This window comes from Eptesicus fuscus, chromosome 16 (assembly GCF_027574615.1).
Source record: "Eptesicus fuscus isolate TK198812 chromosome 16, DD_ASM_mEF_20220401, whole genome shotgun sequence".
In the NCBI taxonomy this organism is placed as follows: Eukaryota; Metazoa; Chordata; class Mammalia; order Chiroptera; family Vespertilionidae; genus Eptesicus; species Eptesicus fuscus.
In genome coordinates this window covers 12617015-12636726 of record NC_072488.1, presented here as the reverse complement: position 1 = coordinate 12636726, position 19712 = coordinate 12617015, and the positions used below count along the sequence as shown (strand labels likewise).

General features: G+C 46.7%; 1 protein-coding gene across 2 annotated transcripts in view; it reads right to left on the bottom strand.

The window, feature by feature from the left end:
• BABAM2 (BRISC and BRCA1 A complex member 2) overlaps nt 1–19712 on the bottom strand; it is a 356468-nt gene that overhangs the window by 82058 nt on the left and 254698 nt on the right. For both annotated transcript variants that reach the window (XM_054727885.1, XM_008162284.3), the window contains exon 8: nt 1233–1332. In XM_054727885.1, coding sequence (XP_054583860.1) covers nt 1233–1332 — 100 coding nt within the window. The remainder of the gene's footprint in view (nt 1–1232; nt 1333–19712) is intronic.

Genomic DNA, 19712 nt, shown 5'->3' with positions numbered 1-19712 from the left:
AATGTATTATACTTTTTTTTTTAGAAAAATGTATGACTAGAAATTAATCTCAATTGGAGAGCTTTAAAAAGGCTTTCTACTCAGTTCTGGAAGACCAAATGTGCATTCTTCTCTGTAATACTGGGACACTGGTTGGGAGGCAGTGCAAAGTCCCACAATGTAAGTAAGAATGCTGTCCTCTGATCAGCTTCATAGGAGGGTAGAGGCTGGGGAATTTGGTCCAATGAGAAGCAACCACTCGATGAAAGTTAAATACTCTGGAATCCGTGCCAAGCCCACAGACTACAGAGTTGCCAGGTTTTAGTTTCTCTGACATTTAAAAAATAATATTGAAGTCTTTGAAATATTATTGTACTCTTAAGATATTTTCTATGTAGAGATGAGTTGTTGTGTTTTTTTTTCAGCTGAGTTATCTTTTGAATGAAAGACAAACAAAAGATTTATTTTTCAAGGCAATGTGAACCAATCAATAGGAGCAAAGGAAACAACACTTTGGGAATTAAGCAAATGGAGTCAGTCCAAGTAGGAGAAGAAAGTCAGTGTTGCTTGTGGATCAATATCTCCAGTTTTTAGCTACATGCACTGGCTGGACATACTTTTTGAAGATATCTGACAACAGCCATTAATGCAAACACAGCTACTTGTAATGGCTCATTAATGCAGCTAACAGAAAGCTTTAGATAATCTGGCGAGCCTGGCCACAGCCCAGCTGACCTGAAAACCTTGCCCCTAGGAGCAGGAATCTGGCAAATGGCTCTGAGACATGACAGGGAGAATCAAGAACTGACTATTAACACGTGAAGTACAGAAAAGCAGCAGGAGATTAAGGAAGCTCTATAGATTTGCCCGAATATTAATCAGTGACAAACACACACACAAATACATACTCACATGCACGCATAGACTACAAGAAAATGGAGGAGTTCAAAAATTTTAAGCCATTGAGAGGTATGGATTTAGCAAATAATTAGGACATAAAGGAAATGCAAGAAAGGGGAGATGCAAATTTAAAAGATAAAGATAAGAGTGGAACAGGAGGTCAGAATCCCTAGAAAAGGAAGAAAGAGGGTAAAGAAATAGTGAGAGAAACTGATAAATTGTAACTCAAAGTTGGAAAGCCGCTGTTAGATGGAGGTGGAACATGGGGTGAAGAGGGTGGTGCCTGCTCGACGGGATGGTGCTGGGTGCAGGCTACCCTGGAGGAGGGCCTCACAAGGGGGGTTTACCTTTACCTTGTTGGTGAGCAGGTGGCATACTTGAGGGACGTAATCAATGAGACATCCTCCTCCTGGAAAAGCTGGAATGTGAAGAGCTGAGGAGCCTCCAAGTGCACTGAAAGGACAAGAGCACAGTGGACAGTCTTCTTAGGGTTCAAACCATTGAAGAAGTGATACTCCAAACAGACTTGGCTTCTCTTATCAAAGTCTGCCCACCAACTGCCTGAATTAATGATGGTGGGAATAAGGGCTTCGCTTTATGATTACACTAGAGGCCCGATGCACACAATGTGTGCAAGGGGCTTGGCCCTCGCAGCCCCAGCTTCGTCTGGAAGGTTGTCTGGATGGTCGTTCCGCTGTTTGGCCGTCCGGTCTAATTAGCATATTACGCTTTTATTATTATAGACTAGAGGCCCGGTGCACGAAATTCATGCACGGGGTGGGGGTGGGGGGCGGGTGTCCTTCAGCCTAGTCTGCACCCTCTCCAACCTGGGACCCCTCGAGGGATGTCCGACTGCCTGTTTAGGATCAGGCCTAAATGGGCAGTCGGACATCCCTCTCACAATCCAGGACTGCTGACTCCCAACTGCTCACCTGCCTGCCTTCCTGATTGCCCCTAACCACTTCTGCCTGCCAGCCTGATCACCCCCTAAATACTCCCCTGCCAGCCTGATTGATGCCTAACTGCTCCCCTGACAGCCTGATTGCCCCTAACTGTCCTTCCCTGCAGGCCCAGTCGCCCCCAACTTCCCTCCTCTGCCGGCCTGGTCACCCCTAACTGCCCTCCCCTGCAGGCTTGATCACCCCCAACTGCCCTCCCTTGCAGGCCTGGTCCCTCCCAACTGCCCTCCCCTGCTGGCCATCTTGTGGCAGCCATCTTGTGTCCACATGGGGGCAGCCATCTTTTGTGTTGGAGTGATGGTCAATTTGCATATTACTCTTTTATTAGATAGGATTTGTATTTCAATCCATTTTGTTAAATCAGCATGCTCATGTTACACATGACTAAAACTAATGATTAATAACAATTAATTATGCTATCACACAACAGTAAAAATTAGCAAATTTTAATTGGCATGGATAAATGTCTTACCAACATTAATGGTTTGTACCCATTACTGAAACATAGACTTTTATACTCTTCACTAGAGGCCCAGTGCACGAAATTCGTGCACTGGCGGGGCGGGGGAGGAGTCCTTCAGCCAAGCCTGCCCCCTCTGACAGACTGGGAGCCCTCAGGAGATGTCCTACTGATGGGGAGCGGGCCTAAGCCTCAGTCTGGCCTTCCCCTGCGGGAGGTGACTGGATTGATCAGGGGAAGGCACCAGCCCCATCACCCCACTGCTGCTGCCACTGTCACAGCCGCCAAGGTGTTTTCACCAACACAGACTCCAGTCCCTTCACCTTGAAAAAATGACAGCTTTCTTTAGGCACTTTTAAGATGTGTCTTTCATAGGATATGACATTTCTTTTCTTTCTTTCTTTTTTATCCTCACCTGAGGATATGTTTCCATTGATTTTTACAGAGCTTGGAAGAGAGAGGGAAAGACAGAGAGAAACATCAATGTGAGAGGGACACTTTGATTGGTTGCCTCCTGCATGAGCCCTGACCTGGGCCCTGGCTAGGGAGGAGCCTGCAACCTAGGTACATGCCCTTGATCAGAATCAAACCTAGACCCTGTGGTGGGCAGACCAAGCCTCTATTCACTGAGCCAAACTGGCTAGGGCAGGTTATGACATTTCTTAGTCCTCCAGCAGCAGACCTTTGTTTTTCCTCCAGGAGTGTGGTGGAAAAACCTTAGAACACCTTCTTAGGTTCCTATTACTCAAGTTACCAAGAACACTGTGAGAGGCAGCTTACAGGGAGCTTAGCCAATGAGCCTTCAGAAAAGGTGTTTCTTCTGCAGCTCATGCACAGAGGACCCCCTTCATTGTGTCTGCAGGGCTTCCGTCCACTGGGCTGGGGGCATGCCCCAAGCTGCGCCCCCCCAGCCCAGCGGCCCTGCTTTCTGTCAGCTATGCTTCTGTCTGCTGGGCCAGAGGCGTGTCCCAAGCTGCACAGCATCGCTCCCCGGCCCAGCGTCTGTCCGCTTGGCGTGTCCCAAGTTGCGCTGCGGCGGCTCAGAGCTCATCCCCAGCCCACCGCCCTCTTTCTGTCAGCTGGGCTTCTGTCTGCTGGGCCGGGGGCGTGTCCCAAGCCACGCAGCAGTGGCTCTGAGCAGCCCCGGCTCTGAGCAGCCCCAGCTCTGAGCAGCCCCCGGCCCAGCGTCTGTCCACTTGGCATGTCCCAAGTTGTGCTGCGGTGGCTCAGAGCTCAACCCCGGCCCACCGCCCACTTTCTGTCAGCTGGGCTTCTGTCTGCTGGGCCGGGGGGTGCGCGGGTGGTGGCTCTGAGCATGCCCCCAGCCCAGCAGCCCAGCGTTCTGTCTGCAGCTCTTCCTCCCTCTGTGGCCTGTGAGTGGGACGCTAGCATCGTCACCATGGTGATGACGCTAGCGTCCCACCCTGGTGCTAGGTGGGCCGCCAAGCAGCCCTGGCTCTGAGCAGCCCCTGGCCCAACGGCCCAGTTCTGTCAGCTGGGCTTCCATCTACTGGGTCGGGGGCATGTCCCAAGCCGCGCAGGGCCAGCTCTGAGCAACCCCCGGCCCAACGGCCCGGTTCTGTAGCTGGGCTTCTGTCTACTGGGCCGGGGCGTGTCCCAAGCCGCTCAGCTCCAGCTCTGAGCAGCCCCCGACCCAGCGTCTGTCTGTTTGGCGTGTCCCAAGTCACACTGCGGCAGCTCAGAGCTCACCCCCGGCCCACTGCCTGCTTTCTGTCAGCTGGGCTTCTGTCTGCTGGGCCGGGGGCATGTTCCAAGCTGCACAGGCGGAGGCTCTGAGCATGCCCCCAGTCCAGAAGCCCAGCGATCTGTCTGCAGCTCTTCCTCCCTCGGCGGCCTGTGAGTGGGACGCTAGCGTCGTCACCATGGTGACGACGCTAGCGTCCCACCCTGGTGCTATGTGGGCCGCCATCTTTGGTGCTATGTGGGCCGCCATCCAGCCCTCCCGCGTTTCCCTTCGGCCCCAGCCCCGGCCCCACCTCCGCCCCGCCCTTGTCCCCTGCCCCGCCTTCTCCTCCAGCCCGCCCGCTTTCGCTTCGCCCCCAGCCCCGCCTCCGCTCCGCCCTTGTCACCCACCCCGCCTTCTCCTCCAGCCCGCCTGCGTTTCCCTTCGCCCCCGGCCCCGCCTCCGCCCCCCCTTCTCCTCCCCCCTGGCTTGCTTGCTTCTTCAAAGCTTTACTCCCTTCTGCAGTTCTTGGCTTCTTTGGACGCTGTCTTGATATGCAAATTAGCCGCCATCTTTGTTGGGGTGATTTGCATACTCGTCCTGATTGGTTGGTGGGCGTGGCTTGACTGGTGGGCGTGGCTTAGGTGTAGCGAAGGTGCGGTCAATTTGCATATTTGTCTATTATTAGATTAGATTATGCCTAATTCAGTGCTGGGCAAAGATAAGTCATCCATTAAACACCTGAAGGGCACTAAACTGAACTAATGCAACATCATGACACTGCACTGAAGGCGCCACTTCTGCGGTGACCAGCTTTGTTGCCTTGGGCATCCTCGTTTGGACTTTACGTTCCTCATTTTTAGTGTGATGAGGTGGCTAGGGCAGGCGATGCAAACTCCAGGGTCTACCCAGCCCAGGCAGGGGATGTAGATGAGTGGAGAGAATAGGACATTTTATGCACAATGGGAAGGGCTCTCTACCGCTCAACTCCAGCTGATCTCAGACATGCAGGAACATGAGCCTGGTCTGACCATATCCTAATTTTTCAAGTGAAGCCAGCAATCCAGATGATTTAATCTCTCAATTTTTAAATGGTACCAACTAATTAAACACTTTCTAAAATACTGTGCTACCTGGTCCCATGTCTGTAGGCCAATAGGGGTAAGAAGTTTGCAACTAGTTCAAATAAATGCTGATATTCAATTCATCTATACAAGAAGGTACAATAAAAAACCACTGATCTAAAAAAAGAAAAACAAACAAAAAGAGAAAAATCACTGTTCTAAGAACTAAGACCCAACGTTGATCCAGTAATAGTTCCCATGGACTTTCATGGAGATTCCTTTCCAGTTTAAATAAACTGGTATAAGATTATTAAAAGAAATTGTTCAGAGCCTTACAGCATGCATTTCATATAGCCTTCACCTTGATTTCATCTTTCCTACTCTTACTTTCCTTTGGTCCTAACTTGTTTTTCTTATTTGAATTTTATTTTAATGTACTATATGTTTCTATAACCCCTAAACCCTCTCTATAATACTATGGAATACAAAAAGACCCCTAGCTCCAGCTGGTGTGGCTCAGTGGATAGAGCGTCGGCCTGCGGACTGAAGGGTCCTGGGTTTGATTCCCGGTCAGGGGCACATGCCCGGGTTGTGGGCTTGATCCCCAGTGTGGGGCGTGCAGGAGGCAGCTGATCCATGATCCTCTCTCATCATGGATGTTTCTCTCTCTCCCTCTCCCTTCCGCTCTGACATCAATAAAAAAAAAAAGCTATATATATATATTTAAAAAAAAAAAAGACTCCTAAAATCCCCTCATGCTGTGATTATTCATTACTCAAGTCCCCACAGCTACAAGATTGTAAATGGGCCCAGCTGGTGTGGTTCAGTGGTTGAGCATCAACCTATGAACCAGGAGGTCACGGTTCGATTCCTGGTCAGGGCACATGCCCAGGTTGTAGGCTCAATCCCCAGTGTGGGGCGTGCAGGAGGAAGCCAATCAATGATTCTCTCTCATCATGGATGTTTCTATCTCTCTTTCCCTCTCCCTTCTTCTCTGAAATACATTTCTTTAAAAGATTGCAAGTGGAAGCAAAACAGTTCACAGTAACAGTCTAGAAAATCGTCGCGATGTAGTCTGGAGCAGACAGGCTCCGTCTAGAGCTTGTGACACCGGAAACAATCCACATAACTACTAGTACTGAAAGGGCTCCAGACCAGCCTGTCTCCCGGCTGACTACAAGTTTCTGAAATTAATCTTTCTGGTAAAAATGAGCATTATTTTTTGTTTGTTTATGGGGATGAAAACCCACAAAAAAATAAAATCCCAGGTGATGCGAGGAGTCAAGATGGAGTAGAACCATCCGCCATTGCCTTTTCCTACTCAGATGATACCTGAAAAGCACAACTCTGACAACTGAGGGAGTGATGACAGCGCTGGACTAAGTGACATTAGTGAGTCGTCCCCTCTGCCACTGCACAGAACCACAAGAACATCGCTCCCGTTTGCTTCTTGCAGAGGAGATACTGGGTCAGGTTTAGCCTAAACTCTGACGAGGGCAGAAAGACTCCTGTGACTTCTTGAGAATTGGAAAGAAGGCTTTGTAGCCTGTCTTTTGCATTAAAAAGTACACAGAGGGCACACATGTAACCAGGGATGAAAAACCAATTAAGAAGAAAATTCTCTGGAACAAGAAGAAGAAATTCAATATTTACATCCTATAATTACTAGTGAAATATCTGTATAGCAAAGAGAATACCAAGACCCAGGCTTCTAATAGCTTACGCAGAGCAACAATCCTGAGCAAACTAAAATTCCAAGAAAATAAAATAACTTGGGCAATTCCCTGGAATTGATTGTGATGGGCTTTGACCTGCATAAAATATTATAGGATAAGTTCTTAAGTACTCATTAAACTGAATATAAGGAATGAAACAGTCTGTGGGTAATCCTTGAAACGGGAAGCTCTCTCTGCTTCAGAAATACAGCCGGTACCCAAACACGACCTGTAATGACGGACAGAGGGGAGGTGCAGAGCAGCCCCGAGGCCAGCTGCTTCGCCGCCAGGCCCATCTCTCTGCACTCGCTTTTGTGATTATCAAGATTAACACTTGTTCCTAGGTGCTTTCCACAATCTAATTTAATCCTCCCCACAATTCAATGAGGCAGGAACTATCGCTGTAATTTTATAGGTAAAGACATGGAGGCTCAGTGAGCAAAAGAAATTTCCCTGGGTTCACACAACTAGAAAATGGTAAGCTGAGATCTGAACTCAGGCCTGCCTGCTGCCAGGGTCCATGCTGTGACTGCCGAATCACCTGCCTCCCTGAGAGCGAGGGAGTTTTCATCTAGAAAGGGCTACAGTGAGCTGGGCTGGGACCCAATGAGACTACGGGCTTCCAGCAGCGCTGGGACCACCACCAGCGCAGGCGCGGGGACAGGCAGCCCATCTCCCCTCAGTTTTCCACAGGGCAGCAGAGCAAGCTTTCCTCTCCCTTTCGTTCAGCTCTCCAACCCAACCATCAAACAACCGGATCCACCGAATCTAGGACGTGAGGGACCAACCACTCTGTCCTGTCTAACTCTGACTTTGATGGCTGTGTAGGGTAAGCTTCAATGTGTGACGCGCTTTAGATACTGTAAAGCAAACGTGTCGAACTCGCGGCCCGAGGGCCACATGCGGCCCACAACGAATATTTTTGCAGCCCAGCCAATATGATGGTATGTAAGAAACGTTTTAATAAAAATTTCTTAACTTAATTTTTACAATATCCTGTTATACATAATTATTAATAATGAACTACAAGGTTCGCTAATGACTGATTACTATAATCGTGTTGCATTCACTTCCCTTACACACCTTACGTGTAGGTGCACCATTTCTCTCCACTAATACTAGCAGCGAATATTTTAGTAGCCAATAGCTGCGTCATTACTCTTGTACTGACTTGTTTGGTGTGCGCAACAGGAAATATTTCACTTTCGGAGAACAAGAAAAATAGGTTTATTTGCATTATGCTTATTAATTTGTGCAGTTATTCAGTGCCTGGTAAGTTAATGTTCAAGAAAAAATATTAATTTTTATTAAAATGTTCTATTATTTTATGTTAACGATGACTCATTTATTTCAGCCCTTTGTATTCAGCATGTCTCTATTGAAATAAACCTACGTTTCTATGAAAATTGAAGCTTTTGTTTTTTTGTGGCCCACATACACTTACACCTTGTTTATTTGGCCTGTGTGAGCCTTTGAGTTTGACATGCTTGCTGCAAAGGATATTTTAAGTGAGAGTGTCTTTTTAAAGGACACCTTTTGCCCCTGTATGGAACTCGGTGCAGTAGCTCCTTGGCTTGTGAGGGTACTGAACCTGACTTCCAGCGTCACACACTGATAACTGCTGCTGACTCATGTATAAATATCCGCCTCATGGGTAAATATTTAACAGCTCACTACAGCCTGGATGCTGCCCTGATCATGCTGAATAAACAGAGTTAAGTGCCATAAAATAAAGGAGCTATTATGTCTTTAAAGGGTACAAGGTGGAGGTAAGACCTTGTGATCTCTAATTATTCAGTATTCGTGCATCAAAATACATGGGACTGAGCATGTACAACTGAAGACTCCCTCTGAGCAGAGATTCCAGGCTCACTGGGCTATCCCCAGGAAGCAGGGCTGATCCTGACTTACCCATCAGTGGCTGGTGGCTGGCCTGGGGCCAGGGAGGGGCAGGAGGAGATGAAAGGGACCACTTGCCCTTGATTCCTCTGATCTCTAGAGCGGTGCAGTGGGAAATCGGGTAAAGGTGAGGAAAAGTCCATTGGTGTGGCAGAGTCTCAGGCTGAACTTGGGAGGAGAAAGTGGGGAAAAGGGTTGTTTGGAGAAAGTACTTTCTATCTCTTTCTGGACTGAAATGAAATAGGAAATTAGCTGATAATCCTTGGAACTGAAACTGTAGCTATGCATCAGAAGGACAAAGCCAGAGTTTGAGAAGCCTTTCCAACAATGGAGTTAACTAGACCAAAAGGTAACCAGAAAAGCACTTTCCATCTCATTGGCTCTAAAAGTCGCATATAAGAACTGTCTGTTAAATGTATTAATACTGTTTTCCATGCAAATACAGCGAATGGAGCCCTTTGTGAACCTTTCTCTGTTTGCAAATAGAGCACCTCTGATACTGAAGACTCGCCTTGGCTACAGTGAGAGCAGAAAGGAAATGTTTTTTAGCATTTGGACATGAAAACGACAGGGAGTCGGCCTGTCTGAAAGCCAGACTTGGGACAATGGGGTTTTGATTTTGACAGCAATTCTCTCCTCCTGAGCGGGGTTCTAACCTTACCGGCCAAATCGAGCAAACCAGAGTTGGCACTGGAGCAAATCTGAGGGCAGTGATTCTCAATTACAGTTCTTGCTTCTGCCAAGTGTGCCCTTTGGTTCCACTCAACTTTCTCATCAGGGCAGCAGGGATAACACCATTCTCAAAAAGACCCATCTCTCTTAGGGGGTTAAAGGGTTAGAGTAACAACTGGAGTCACATTAATATTCAAATAGCACCAAGCACTCCGAGGGAGCCTTGACTCTGACATGCCTCTGGTTCGAGTGCTGCACGTCCAAGGGTGACTGAAGGCGCTATCAGAGGCACTGACCAGCCGTAGTGTCCCGCTTGGCCTCGGAATGGGGTCTGAGTTGCCTCCTCCACAGTATGACTCAGGGGCGTGTTGGAGGCTGAAGCATGGGAACAGGGAGCTTCCAGGTGGTAGATGGGCACAAGCTCCCACTAGCCCCCAAATGAAGAGAAACCCTAAGGAAAGGTGAGCCTTCAATTCGACAAGCACATGCTGCATGCCTAATTCTGTTTAAGGTCTCGAGTTTCCCAGTCTGAACTAGGGCACCACTGTTAATTCCCCGCAAGGCAGAAGAATGCCAGGCCTTCAAGAATCTGGGCAACTCGACAACGTCAGCGTGTGCTTCCTGGTGGCCTGCCAGGAGAGCCATTACAGTAAAACAAAAGTCACTGTTAATTTATTGAGTATCCACTTGGCCAGGCACTCTAATGGGCATTTCATTATCTCTAAACCTCATAACAACCCTGCCAAATAGACTTAATTAGCCCAGTTTACAGATGAAGAAACTAAGGTTCTAAGAGTCTAAGTATCTTACCCAAGATTACTCAGCAAGTTGCAGAGATGGGACTGAATCCCTGTCTTTCTGGTTCCAAAGCCTCTGTCCTCGTGCAAGTGAAACTCGACGAGAGATTCCCTGAAGCATGGACGTAGGCCTGGCCATATTAGGTCTGTATTTCCACTAAGCACACTTCACGGCATAGACCCTGTCTTCAGTTAGAGTGGTCTACCACCAGGTCTACTCGGCAGTGGAGTACTGTATTCCATGTCGTTTCCCGTTTTTAGAGGGACATATAAATATGGAAATGTTCTGAGACAATGATAAATATGATTAAACACTCAGAAAATGTTCCTCTGGAACAAAGTCTAAAGAAGTTGACATTGCTAAGTTAAATTACTTAGAAGGTCATGGAATTATTAAATAGAGTAATTTAAAAATGTGAATGCATACTATATGAATAACTCAAATCTTCTCTTTGCTTAGGGACAGTATATATGAAGAGAGTTTAAAAGACAACATGAGGAATTTAGCTGGAATATGAAATTTCCACAGAATGGAGCAATGAATAATGGCTCCATTTTCGGAGCACTATGTACAGGCACTGTACTAGGTGCTTTGCCTATACCAGTGGTCGGCAAACTCATTAGGCAACAGAGCGGCAAACCGTGGCTCGCGAGTGTGGCTCGAGAGCTGCAGTTTGCCGACCACTGGCCTATACGATATCATCTCTTCTTCACACTCATCTATGAGAAAGGTGTTGACTCATTTTGCAGATGAGAAGGCTGGAGCTTAGAGAAACAACACAACCTCTCTAAGGTCACATAGGTGGTAAATGGTGGAGAGGCATCGAAATCCAGGTCTCTCTGACCTAAATCTACGCACTGTCAGGTCTTCAGTTACACTTTTGTGACTTCTGAATCCTGGTCAGGCCCTGCCATCTGGTCCTACATGTGCCAATTCATCAGGCTCCTTCTGGCTTGGGTGTTTCGGGCAGATACCTGGGCTGATTGAGCTCCCGAGGCTGCCTCCAGAAACATTTATTAAACTTATTTAGATACCTGAACTGAATGATTGGAGCCTTTTTCATTCCAGGCAAAGGAACCCCTGGAAACCTGGAAGAACTCTGAGGGCCAGAGGACCACTTTCCAACAGAGAGGAAATGGAATGCAAGCAAGAAAGCTACACTGAAAGCAATTCACATGATGGGAATATTGTAATTGCAAACAGAATGTATCTAATGACATGAACACTAACCAAGCTTTTGCTCAGATATGTGTATTTTAAGTTTGTTAACATCTCAAAAAAGCCTTTAAGGGACAGTATTCTTAACAGATGTCCACCAGAAGAATTGTTAGCATGTGGAAAGCATTTAAAGTAAGCTCCCTAAAACAACAATCTTAGCAGATGTTCTACTAGGATTTGGAATGAACTATTTATAATGATACCCGGCCACGCAAGATGAACAGGCTAAGGGAGAAAAAAAAGCCTTTTTCCTCTTGTTATATATATATATTTTAAATATATTTTATTGATTTTTTACAGAGAGGAAAGGAGAGGGACAGAGAGCTAGAAACATTGATGAGAGAGAAACATCGACCAGCTGCCTCCTGCACACCCCCCACCAGGGATGTGCCCGCAACCAATGTACATGCCCTTGACCGGAATCGAACCTGGGACCCTTTAGTCCGCAGACCGACGCTCTGTCCACTGAGCCAAACCGGTTTCGGCTCCTCTTGTTATATTAAAAAACTTTTTAAAAATTCATTTCAGAGAGAGAGGGAGAGAGAGAGAGAAAGAGAGAGAGAGGAGAGAGAGAGAGAGAGAGAGAGAGAGAGAGAGAGAGAGAGAGAGAGAGAGAACACAACTGATTTGTTGTTCCACTTATTTATACATTCACTGGTTGTTTCCTGTATGTGCCCTTACTGGGGATTGAACCCACAACCTTGGGAAGGAGGTCCCCGGCAGGGCCCCCTCTTGTTGCATTTTGATCCTTGGCCTATTAAAGTTGATTGCATCACAATTTCTTTAAGAAGTGGAGCTATTTCAAATTCCAGTCAAGGTTGAAGCTCCAAATGAATGACTTTACTGCTCTGCTATTAACATGTAGAGGTTACTTTTCCTATGAATTACCTTTAAAACATATTTACTGAAAACGATCAACACATACATATAACAAATCATCACGCACATTTTAAATATCCTATAATTTTGTAAATTTTACTTCAATAAAGCTGGAACAAAACAATGCCTATAATAGTTACCAGACTAAACCCATAGCATTTTTCTAACTTCCACCTCCTCCTTGCACACAGGTTTTAATGGTGGTCAAAGGAAGATGCAGAGAATTAGGAAAAAATCCCTCTGCCTGACTAGGACAGAGAAGGGTATCCACCTGATTCCTGCTTACTGATATCACTGACATTACTGTCTAATGCTGTTTATGGTCTCTGTGCTCAACGAGCTAAGATGCAGGGAGCTGGAGCTGGGCTTGCATGCATGCATGTATACACACACACACAGGGGATGAGATGACCCAGGGTACTGGTACACAGGACTTGACAAGTTGTTTCCAAAGTGCTTCTCAGTTGACTTTTTACAATAGCCTTACAAAGTAGGTAGCAGGTGTCAATATACTCATTGTAGAGATGACACCACTGAGGCCTGAGATGGATAATTTCCCCAAGGTCTTAAAACTAGAAACAGTAAAGCTGGGATTGTAAATTTTTTTCTGCACTAGCAGTTTGCACGATTGCATAAGAATAATCTGGAAAGCTCGTTAAAGATTCACATATCAGGCCTCACTGGGAAACTGCATTTTACCAGGTTCCAGAGTGGATGCAAGTGCAGGGGTTCTCATACCACTGCCCTGAGCTTCATTCTGCTATGCACAACAGGGACCGGGAATGAGGGAGGGTGTGGTAAAAGCAAATGTTTTCCATCCCATAGGCATTAGGTCACTGACTATATGAGAGGGACTATGAACAACAGGAAGGTAAAAACAAACAAACAAATAAAAACAAAAAACAAAAAAAAACATAGCCATGTTCTTCAGGAGTCTAATGTCTAGTATGGGACATTTATGGAAACAACCAGAAAAAAAGGTGACCACTGTTAAGTGTAGACATGGACAGAAGGAAGTACACAGTTACATGCTGGTAACCAGAAGGAAGGGCAAAGAAACTGTCAAGTCAACATGGGCTGGAGTGAGGGGGACACAGAGACTACTTAACAGGCCCGGCACTGGATCAACTGCCGGGAACTCAATGAACAGCAGACGAAGGATAAAAGCGCATTTCATACTTCAGGCTGCCCAAGGTATCTTTTCTGAAATAGCCATTGTGAAAAGGAAGGCCTTAAGGGTGTCGGATAGGGGTTGGGGAAATTTTTTCAGTAAAGAGCCAGGTAGTAAGTGTTGCTGGCTTTACGGCCATAAGGTCTGTTACAACTGCTCTGATGCTATAGCACAAACACTGCCACAGACAATATCTAAACCAGGCGTCCTCAAACTACGGCCCGCGGGCCACATGCGGGTGTTTTTGCCATTTTGTTTTTTTACTTCAAAATAAGATATGTGCTGTGTGCACAGGAATTTGTTCATAGTTTTTTTTAAACTATAGTCCGGCCCTCCAACGGTCTGAGGGACAGTGAACTGGCCCCCTGTTTTAAAAGTTTGAGGACGCCTGATCTAAACAAATGAGCACATCTGTGTTCCAATAAAATTTTATTATGAACACTGAAATGTGAATTTCACATAATTTTTACGAGTCACAAAATATTATTCTTTATATGTTTTTCTAATTGTTTAAAAATGTGGAAAGCAGCCCGGCGGCATGGCTCAGTGGGTGAATGTCAACTCATGAACTAGGAGGTCACAGTTCAATTCCCGGTTAGGGCACATGCCTGGTTGCAGGCTCGATCCCCGGTGGGGGTGTGCAGGAGGCAGTGGATCGATGATTCTCTCATCATTATGTTGCTCTCTGTCTCTCTCTCCCTCTCCCTTTCTCTCTCTGAAATCAATAAAAACACATTTTTTAAAATGTGAAAAGCATTCTTAGCTTGCAGGACATGAAGCAGGCTGCAGGCCGATTGGGCTACCGCGCTGTAGTTTGCTGACTTGATCTAGGATGACAGGATCAGTTCTACAGATGCTGAAGGCAGGCGAAAATACCCAGCAAGAATCGGGTACAAAGGCCTACGTTAGTTAACAAAAATGAAAAGCGGGTAGGTTGAGGTGAACAGGAGTCAATCTCGCGGACTGACTGTGGGAGATTGCATAACATTGGATTGGAACTCCAAGAAAGAGCTATTTATATGATTTTGAATGAAGCTTGAGGCATATTCTGGTGCTTTCTACTTCTATGTTAGGTGAAAAAGCTGCCTACAAAAGTCTTCCTCCCACCCAAAATACTAGCTGTTAGCTGGTGACTGATCCTCAGAAATAATAAGATGAATCATATATGCTCTTTTCACAGTGCAAAAAAATATAATTTTAAAACTCCGAAAATGTCACTTTGGGTAGTCACCAGCCGCACAATAGGAAAGCTGGCCAGCCTGAAAATTGTAAATAAATCCAAGCCTGTCCCCGCTCGGAAGCCTTCTTCCTCATTTAGATTCCAATGCTCGTTTTAGGACTCCACGGTTGGCTGGTGTTAAAACGTGTTGGGCCCCATAATCTGATGGTGGAAGGCAGCCTTCGTTCTCCACCCCTTTGCCCTGGGGCCCTACTTGGTTCACCTGGCTGTTCTCGGTGACCCCCACGCTCAGCCTTGCTGTTCTCAGGCAGCTGTGGCCTCCCTGCCTGTGAGCCCTGCCTGGGGTGGCCTGCAAGGGCGGGCTGCCGGCAGGCTCAGGCTTTACCGGCACAGCACCACGGCACGGGGGAGCGGAGCCCCGTGTCTGCTTCTTCCTGCTTGCAGAAACAGGTAGCTTTGTCTTTGATCCTTAAGCTCTGTTTTCTTTCTCTTGTTACTAAACAGTTCACTCCCTATCTCCCCCTGGCCCCTCCCTCGCCCTTTTTTGCAACTTCATCATTTTTCCACATTGCACCGTTTGGCACAGGAGAAGGAGGGAACCACATCAAATAAAGGAATGTAACCACAAAAGCTGCCTTGAAAAGCAAGGCCCCCAGGATTTTTTTTTTTTTTTGTCAATTTACCGTTTTTAGATGTGTTCTCCCATAATCAAATCCTCCCTATCGTGTTAACAATGTGGTGGTGTGTCAATACATTGGAATTCTGCTTCAATCAGCAACCCAGAGTTTAATAGGAAAATTAAGCAACAAAATGTTGGTCTTACTGTTAACCTTGAGCTAGGCCTGTACTTAGGGTGGGATGCTGACTTCTAGATGGTTCGCAGGCCAAGCCTTCAGAGTTCTGTGGGAGCTCAGGGCTGTCAGCAGAGGCCTAAAGTGGGGTCACCAGCATTATGCATGTCTGCCACTGCGAGAGGGACCACCACTCCAAGTAGCACAGACTGAAGCACGAAGCACCCCCCATTTTAGTAAGCCAGAGAAAGTGTAGATTGAATTCGCTTTCAGAAACGTCAAGTTCACATTCAGCTTACTTACTGGCAGCAATTCCTGGGTTTGGCTCTGCGACACTAAGTTATCACAAAAGGGCTGCGTAAAGTTCAAGTGGGTTTTTAAAAATTAAAAACATGTGTCAATATATAAACCATTTAGGGACAACAATAAGGTGCCACAATTCCAAACGTTGGGAAGTCACCACTCCGTGTCCTCGGGATATGTGTTATAGTTAATGTTTAACAACAGCTGGCTAATATTCATCGCAGATGAAAACACCAGTTAGAGGGCGAGCCCTTTTGATGTTGTGATTTTATCTTTTGTGACTAACCTGGAAGTATTTTTGTTGTTGTTTGGGTTTGGTCCACATGGAGTAGGCACATGCCATTCTGGTTAATGATGGAAACCCGCCTGCTGTTGAACATCATCTATAGCCGATGTAAGCAGTCACCACACAGCCACTAGGCAGTGCTTCCCCACCTCCACCTGCCCCAGCAGCCCCAAGGAACATGGTATCTCTCCCAAGAGTCTCTTAGGGAGAAGCGGGGGGAGAGAAGAAATATCTCTTTTCCCATCCCTGTTCTAGGGTAGCATGTTAGAATCTTAAGGCAGAGAAGTGTGCGATTTGGGGGTGGGGGGGACAAAAAACACCAACCCAATAGCTGGTTGTGATATGAACCAACAGGATAGATTTTGCAACTGCCCCCACCCCAGCATGAGAACCACTGTGTCTGGAAGGAGGAGTCTTGTATCCTAGAGGTCGAAGCCCTTCTCAACTCCCTAATAGGAAACTGCTGTCAATTTTGGCAATATTCAGCCTGCCCGAGCTCCACCTCTCAGAGTAAATCACCTATGTCCAGTTGCCCATTGATCTTCCTGCCCCTGTTCTGGCTCCTCCTCCCTGCCCCTCACCACAGCTGCCCAACAGGACAGGGTGTGATACAGGCAAGGCAGTAGGGCGATGAGGGGAGGTGGGACTGCAGGCAGGAGCTTGCTCAGAAGCACTCCCTCTCCTCTTTCTGCTGATACAGCTGAGCTGCCTGGCCCTGGTGCAGCTACTGCCCCAGGAAATGTCCACAAATGTGCGTACAGGACGTCAGCAGACTACAAATCAGGACCCCGACACTAGTGGGGGTGCAGCTCCCCATCACAAATCACCAGCCATCCAGGTGGTAAGCTCCCAACACCACCTGAACACAGGAGCCTTCTCAGGAGCATGAAGGGGAGAGGGGAGCGAGAAAAAGGTGAGGAAAACGATGTCTGGGGATCTGAAGAGGTGAGGGATTGAGGAGGCTATATGCACAATCAGAATTTTAACAGAAATGCCAAGTATTCAGTAGATCCCTGTCATTTAAAAACATTATCTTACTAAATAGTTTACTTACTAATGGGGAAAGTGGAGTTCAGTTCTGTTAATGCCCATCTGTTCGAAATTGGGAGCCTGTTTCTAAACAGCATAATTTATTTACTTGTTATCTTTTACTTAAAAAAGTATCCATAGGTTTAATACTATTTTTATCAAATTCTCTAAAATAGATGATTCAAAACAGTCACGACAGTAAGCGAGGGCCAGGGCAGCCTGCGGAGAAGCAGCAGGAGGCCCGTCGCTCAGGGGAGTGGAGGGTCTGCAGCTCAGGGAAACCTGTGTTGTGGGGAACTTGATAATCCAAAAGGCAGAGGTGCTTGTTTTCTATAACCCAGTGGCACGGATGCAACAGAAGAAGAAAGGGTTAGTCAGGAAGGGATCAGGTTCTGGTAAATGTAGTTAAGACAATGCCAATTGAATGGGCTAACTATAATTGAGGTCGGCTTAAAACCACACTTTCTTAGTTGCTCCAGAATTTTGATTTTCCTAAGCTTTCAAAACCAAAACACTCAAAATTTATTAACAGAGCAACATGAACGGCACAGAGAGGAATGTAAACACAATCTACTGAAAAAGCTGCGTGGCTGCTGACTCCTGACTGCAGTGTGAATGCATCAACACCGCATCAGTGGCATCGATGGACCTGCAGTAATTTCACCCACGCTCACAGCTCACGCACAAGAACAGGCTGCATGGACCTCTTGGTGGATTCAGTGCAAGACACTCTTCACGCTCAGAAATCCTGGTACTCCCCCAAAATAACAATCCCAGAGAGGTCTAGGTGGATAGTTAGTCTTTGAGGAGAAAGGCAGGGAGGGACCCACAATTTCTGGGCCACCTGGCAAACGCTTAGCAAAGATGCAGGGCTCAGTCATCCATCAAAGAGCTTCTGGCCCTCAGGAGCGCCCAGGCTCCTGTCAGTACCTCTCTCTCCCAATCAACCAAGACTGCTCAACACGGCTGCAGTGAACTCAGGGAAACTCACTTTCTGGATGCTAACTCATTTCTCTAGAAACCAACCTCAGATCAGGGTTACTTCAGAGCAGGGGGAGCCCTTAAGCTCACTTACATCACATCCTTGAACTATTAAGCTGCAGCCATGCTCATAGCCTGAGCAGAATCATACCAACTGACCCCTAGACTCAACATACGGATCAGGCGTATTGTAGAGAGGGGAACCACCTCAGAAGGGTGAGGACTAACACCAAATGCTAGACAGATAAATGGCAAGCTCATATGGGTAGGACCAAAAGACAAGTGTAAACAACAACTTTCAAACAACTGAAATAGCTGCTGATTGAAGAGTTGAATCCAGTAGAGTGGAACTTCCCAATGGAGGATCATGCAGCCACGAGAAAGAACGAGATTGACCTATAGGTCCTGATTTAGAATAATGGCCATGATATATTGTAAAGAGAAAAAGAGAGTTGTAGGATAGTATATAATACATCATACCATTTTTATGGTAAAACCCAAACTGGGTGAAAGGGACAACATTGTGAAAATACTAAATCTACATATCTGGCATTTCCAGCAAATCACACTCCCTCCCCACCCCCCGCCTTCTCATGGAGGTGAAGACTTGAGGCTTCTTGTGCTGAGGAAGAGGGTGGTACCACCCAGGTGAGAGAAGCCCCGGCACAGGAAAGAAGGATATGGCCCGGAAGAGCACCCCGCCCCCAGAGGAATGGAAAGAAACTGGCAGAAGGGGGAGATCCAGAGAGGACAGGGCCTGCCTGGGTGTCTCAGAGACCTTCTGTGCGCCTCAGTGGAGGGAGGGAGAGATAGGCAGATAGACATGCAGTGGTGGTGAAAGGCTAGTTCTAGATTTTCTGAGGAAAATCCAAATGGAGAGGGGTTTTAATTCCACTCCCCACTTGCAGATGAGGAGATCATGTTGTAGAATAACTTCCAGAGTCAGAGGGAGCATCAGCAACACAAAAGGATGGCATTTTACCTTGTACACTTTGCTCTTTGGAGGTACTGGAATGGGGGGTTACAATCAGCATATACTACTTCTGTAGGAGAGAAGTAAGTGAATGCAAAGGATAGAGGGTGTTGAACTTGGTGAGTGAAGGTGTAATGGGAAGGGCAAAGACCAAATGAATGAAGTGCCTGAGCAATGTGCAGACTATTTCATAGTTTGGTTTGGGTCTGTGGTTGGGAACCTAAAATTCCCACGGGTTTTGGGATTCCATATTACTGATCTGAATTCTATTTAGAATAACAGTAACAACAGTTAACACATATTGAGCACTTTCTATGAGCCAGGCATTGTATCAAAAGCTTTCACTTATTAGCTCTAATCAATCCTTACAAAAGCTCTGTGAGGTTGAGGTATTTTACAGATAAACAACAAGGCTTGGCAGGTTAAGTAACGGACTCAATTAATTTATCCAGTAAATGATGGACACTGGGTTGAACCAGGCCAGTGGTCGGCAAACTGCAGCTCTCGAGCCACATGCGGCTCTTTGGCCCCTTGAGTGTGGCTCTTCCACAAAATACACGTGCGGGCGCGCACATACAGTGCGACTGAAACTTCGTGGCCCATGCGCAGAAGTCGGTTTTCAGCTCTCAAAAGAAATTTCAATCGTTGTACTGTTTATATTTGGCTCTGTTGACTAATGAGTTTGCCGACCACTGAACCAGGCCATTGAATTCCAGAAGCCACATATTTCACCACCACTCCACACCCTGCCCCCTCTAATCTGGCTCCAAC